This window comes from Strongylocentrotus purpuratus, unplaced genomic scaffold (assembly GCF_000002235.5).
Source record: "Strongylocentrotus purpuratus isolate Spur 01 unplaced genomic scaffold, Spur_5.0 spur5_scaffold_3, whole genome shotgun sequence".
In the NCBI taxonomy this organism is placed as follows: domain Eukaryota; kingdom Metazoa; phylum Echinodermata; class Echinoidea; order Camarodonta; family Strongylocentrotidae; genus Strongylocentrotus; species Strongylocentrotus purpuratus.
In genome coordinates this window covers 11286028-11291508 of record NW_022145609.1, presented here as the reverse complement: position 1 = coordinate 11291508, position 5481 = coordinate 11286028, and the positions used below count along the sequence as shown (strand labels likewise).

The 5481-nt window shown below is 40.3% G+C and overlaps 1 protein-coding gene across 1 annotated transcript; it reads left to right on the top strand.

Moving 5' to 3' along the window:
• Positions 1 to 1883: 1883 nt before the first annotated feature.
• LOC115928481 (craniofacial development protein 2-like) lies at positions 1884 to 3348 on the top strand. Its single transcript, XM_030995713.1, has 2 exons — positions 1884 to 2611; positions 3018 to 3348. Exons 1-2 carry the CDS (start codon positions 1884 to 1886, stop codon positions 3346 to 3348), a joined length of 1059 nt encoding a protein of 352 aa, XP_030851573.1.
• The last annotated feature ends 2133 nt before the right edge of the window (positions 3349 to 5481 follow it).

Sequence of the window (5481 nt, the reverse complement as noted above, 5' to 3'; positions counted from 1 at the left end):
TGTATCCCTTATAACATCCACTGAATATGAATTCTAAATGTAAATTGAATTTATTAGACTCGAAAATATATTATACATGTTCAGTTACATCGTTTATGTTTTGTTTAATAAAATGTTTATATTGAGTTTATATAGTTCTAATTTCCCCATGATTCTATAAAATATCTGATTTTTATGTACACTGTCGCTCATATAGGTGGAATATTTTTGTTTTACCCCAATTTATTGAATTATTTTAAAAATAATTTAAAAATAATAGATCTAGATAATAGTATATATTCCCAGATTTTATTGAATTATAATTTGCCAATGTGTGTTTTGCCTGACTGCTAAAGCATGTGTATGCTACTATGCTTATCAAATAGGGGACCTACGCCCTTAAGTCATAAATGACAGTAATGAGGATTAATGCCCCACAAAAGGGCACTAATGTAGCACATCGACACGGTTTTGATCCTGGGGCCTCACAGTTACGAGGCCATTGATGTGTCACTGAACCATGACTGTGCGCAACGGGGGCCAGGGTAGGGGACAGTTTCCATTTTTAAAAAAACAGAAAATGCAATAAATTTTCAATAATTTATTGCATTTTACCCCTGTTCCCAACATAACAAATTCTCTGTGTGCCCATGCCTTGAGCCATAATGCATGGCCGTTCAGAGGATTTTTGTTATGTTGGGAACCGGGGTAATATGCAATAAATTTTTGAAAATTGATTGCATTTTCTTTTCTTTTTTGATTTATGGAAACTGCCCCCTACCCTAGTCCCCTCTGCGTACAGTCATGTTTCAGTGACAAAGCAATGGCCTCGTAACTGTGAGGCCCCAGAATCAAAACCGTGTCGATGTACCTTATTAGTGCCCTTTTGTGGGGCATTAATCCTCATTACTGTCATTTATGACTTAAGGGCGTTGGTTCCCTAGTTGATAAGCATAGTAGCATACACATGCTTTAGCAGTCACGCAAAACACACATTGGCAAATTATAATTCAATAAAATCTGGGAATATATACTATTATCTAGATCTATTATTTTTAAATTATTTTTAAATTATTTTTAAAATAATTCCATAAATTGTTGGCTTGGAAAAGCATGTCACATATGCACACACGAAACTGGTCATACCTTGGATATCATTTTATCTGATAAAACTAGTTTGGCGGTAAATGGCTTCTACATGCGCAACTTCGGCTAGCTTGCTTTGCTATCATTTTACCCTTCCATTTCACCCCTGCATGCTCTTACCTTCCTTCTGCATGTAAGCTATCATCTTTGCTCTTCTATATCCTACCTTTCATTCTACCTCTGAGCTGCCGTATGTACTGGCAAATACCATCTAAGCCCATGAGCCCATAATCGCCTCTCTACTAGCAACTCAAACTCCCACAGTCTGGGAAGGAAAACCCTAGCGTGAAACCAGCAAGAGTTCTCCTCTTGCTTTATTAGTGTATTAATTCACAATGTCAATAGAGAAGGAAAACTCATGACAGCTTTTAGAACAAAACCATACTGTAGGAGTTGCATCCACAGATATTATAAGCAAATGAAAAACTATGATGGCACAACCTAACAACACTAGGGTTAAAGTCCCTAACATAACATATCCTGGAGCAGGCATCGATTCCTTAGAATTTCATGACGGCTTGCCCTCAAAGCCTTATGGAAGGGGTAAGTCTGATGAAGGTGTCTGTAAAGGAAGACCATTTTTAAGATGTAGAAAGACAGTAATTGTATCAACTATGAATGTGAGAACTATTAGGGAGCAAAGGAATAGAGAAGAGCTATCAACCAATGTAACAGCGCAGAACATTGATATTTTGGGAGTACAAGAACATCGAATAGTACATAATGAGCCTATCAGATATGAGAAAGTTCTAAGCAACATGCTTATAACATCATCTGCAAACAGAAGTTCAGTCGGAGCTGCAATAGGAGGTGTTGGATTACTACTAAGTACCAGTGCATATGACTCCCTAGCAAGCATGAGATCACATTCTGACCGAATACTCATCGCAAACTTTCAAGGAAACCCTGCAACTACAGTCATTACAACCTATTGCCCAACGAACGTAGTGAACGAGGATATCATTGAAGGACACTATGACAATTTAAGAAGAGCAATTGACTCCATTCCGGCACACAATGTTCTTCTTGTGGTTGGAGACTTCAATGCCAGAATTGGACCTGAGGATGCTAAATATACTTACCATGAAACAACCAACAGAAATGGAAAGTACTTAGTGGACATGGCAGTTGAAAAGAACCTAGTTATAGCAAGTGGTCAGTTCTGTAAGGAGAAAGGGAAATTGTGGACCTATATTAGCCCAGGTGGAAGTAATTGCCAACTGGATTATATACTAATAAGGAAAAAGTGGAGGAACAGCTTGAATAATGCCAAGGCGTATAGTACTTTTGCCAGTGTAGGATCCAACCATAGAATAGTATCTGCAAGAGTCCGTTTGAGCCTTTGTAAGAGCAAAACCTTGGCAAAAGGAAAACAGCACGATTGGAAACTTCTCAGCACTGACAAAGACCTACAGAAGCTATACAGCATTGAAGTCCGCAACAGGTTCCAGCCCCAAGAAAAGGAGGAAGAATCAGCTACCGAGAGGTATGAGCGATTCATAACAGCGGATAAGGAGGCTACTGAGAAAGTTATCCCAGTGAAAAAGAAGACAAGAAAATTGCATTTTCCCAACGATACACATTAGTGCTAGAAATAAAATCAATAAAACATACATGGAGTACCAGAAAGATACAACTTATGAAAATCGACAGATCTACAAGCAAACCAAGCAGAACCTTGAGGAAGCATACAATGTAGTTATAGAAGAAGATCTTGATAGTAAACTAAAAGATGTGGAGAGAGCGCATGCCAACAGTTAACATGGGCAGAGCTGGAGACTCATTAATGACATAACTGGAAGGAAAGCATCCCCGAAAGTGCAGTTAAAAGGAGACACACAGAAAGACAGGGTCATAAACTGGTTCAATCACTTCAAGAATCTTCTTGGAAGCCCTCCTGACATAGATGATGAGGATGAAGAAATTCTGCCTATACTAGAGAGTCTGAACATCAAGACAGGGCCATTTGATCTGAAAGAATATTCAAAGGCAATAAAGTCACTAGTAGAAGGGAAGAGCTTTGGGGAAGATGGCATACCACCGGAGGTTTTAAAAAGATGTGACCTTGATGAAATCATTCTGAGTTTCTGCAACAACGCACTGATCAATGAAGAAAAGCCTCACCAATGGTCCATACTGAACATCGTACCAATACCAAAGTCTGGAGACCTGAACCAAGGAGGAAATTATCGAGGAATCAGTCTAAGCTCCATCGTGGCCTAAACTTTCAATAGATTGATTTTGAACAGGATCAGACCTGTACTTGATAGTCACCTGAGAACCAACCAAAATGGATTCAGAGTTGGAAGGACCACAGTGGGACATATTTTGGCTCTTCGCAGGCTTATAGAAGGAGTAAAAGAAAATCAATTACCGGCTATTATCACATTTATTGACTTTCGCAAAGCCTTCGATACCATCCACAGAGGCAAGATGTTGAAGATCCTTACTGCATATGGCATACCGGAGCAACTGGTGAATGCTATTGGCAAGATGTACGAGGACACCAAAGCAAAAGTAATATCACCTGATAGAGAGACTGACCTCTTTGAAATCCTGGCAGGTGTGCTTCAAGGTGACACGCTTGCACCTTACCTAAATGTAATAGTCCTCGATTATGCCTTGCGAACAGCTATAGACGGCCATGAAGAGAAACTTGGATTCCAACTGGAAAGAAGGAGAAGTAGGAGAGTTGGTCCGGTAATCATAACAGACCTAGATTTTGCCGATGACATAGCCCTGCTATCTGAGGAATTAGAGCAAGCCCCAAAACTGCTGAGCAGGGTGGAGACATCGGTAGGCAAGGTCGGGCTCCGGATGAATCTAGGCAAAATCAAGTTCATGTCATTCAATCACAGGGAGATCATCACTATAAAAACAAATGATGATATTCAGTTGGAGAATGTCCCTGGTTTCAAGTACCTGGGAGCACTGATGGTGAGCACAGAAAAAGATGTGAAAGCTCGTAAGGCAGCAACATGGAGAGCGTGTAGTAAGCTTGGAAGAATCTGGAAATCCTCTCTTCCCAGGCCGTTCAAACAACGTTTGTTTGCTGCTACAGTTGAATCCGTGCTGCTATACGGCTGGGAAGCATGGACAGTAACAACAAAGTTGGCAAAAGAATTAGATGGTTGCTACACCAGACTGCTTAGGACAGCATTCAACGTGCACAGGAGTCAGCATATGACAAATAAAGAGCTGTACGGGAAGCTACCAAAAGTATCAGAAAAGATCAGGGAAAGAAGACGTTTACGTTTTGCAGGCCACAGCTATAGGAACATCAATGAACCAATATCTCAGCTTCTACTCTGGAAACCTAAACACGGGAAGAAGAAACATGGAAGACCTCATCTTACCTATACAGACCTACTCAAGAAGGATACGGGACTAGAAATGTCAGAGGTAAAAGCAGCCATGCTGGACAGGAATGTGTGGAAGGCCATCACAGCTCGGGCAGTGGACCCGACTTAAGCAAGTAAGCAAGCAAAACTAGTTACTTGGTTACTAACTTTGATTTGAAGTATGGACTACCATCAGATCACAAAGCTATTCTCATGGTGCTAAAATCTTAGCGTCCCTAGGCTCAAAAGAAGTTCATCCGGGGCCGAAAGCTTTGTGAGATAAATCGTCATGATTTCAGGAGTGACATTTTGAGTTCCAACCTCCAACAATATAGCTCTGAGGATCCATTGCTGCTCGCAGACAAATTTGGTAATTTAATGCGTGAACTTTTAGACAAACCTGCACCAGAGCGCATAATCCCCGTTTCTCTTCGACCGTCTGCCCCTTGGTTCAACGATAAAGTTCGAGAGGCGAAACGGCATCGTCGTCGAGCTGAGCGTAAATGGACGTCTTGAAATACATAGTCAGCTTTATCGTGATCAGTGTTGCTCTTACAACCAACTTCTGATGCAATCTAAGTCACACTACTTAAAGATAAACTTGAGTTCTGGTAAAAAAGAGAAAATTAATTCTCACAGAATCAAACGAAACTTACACTGAATGTTCAAGATTACAAATAAATGACATGTGCCAAACAATTTTGGAAGAAAATGAATACTGGCTGAGTAATGAGCATAGAAAGACAAGGAAATCAAGCTAGTACCAGCCCCGACACCATGTGTGTTGTCCTATATATAGCTTTCCTGTGTACAGTGCTTGTTACTTTACCAAGACTCGGTCCAATTTATTATGATTTTGATGACTCCAGAACCTTGCAGTGCACACCAATACTTACATGCGACATGATCAACTGTTTCTGATTCTTTCCACACCTTTCTTTCACAATGCAATCGCATTACCAGTACTAAAGTTTATCTTTAACATCAACCGTACAGGTGTCGTGGTCGAGTGGAT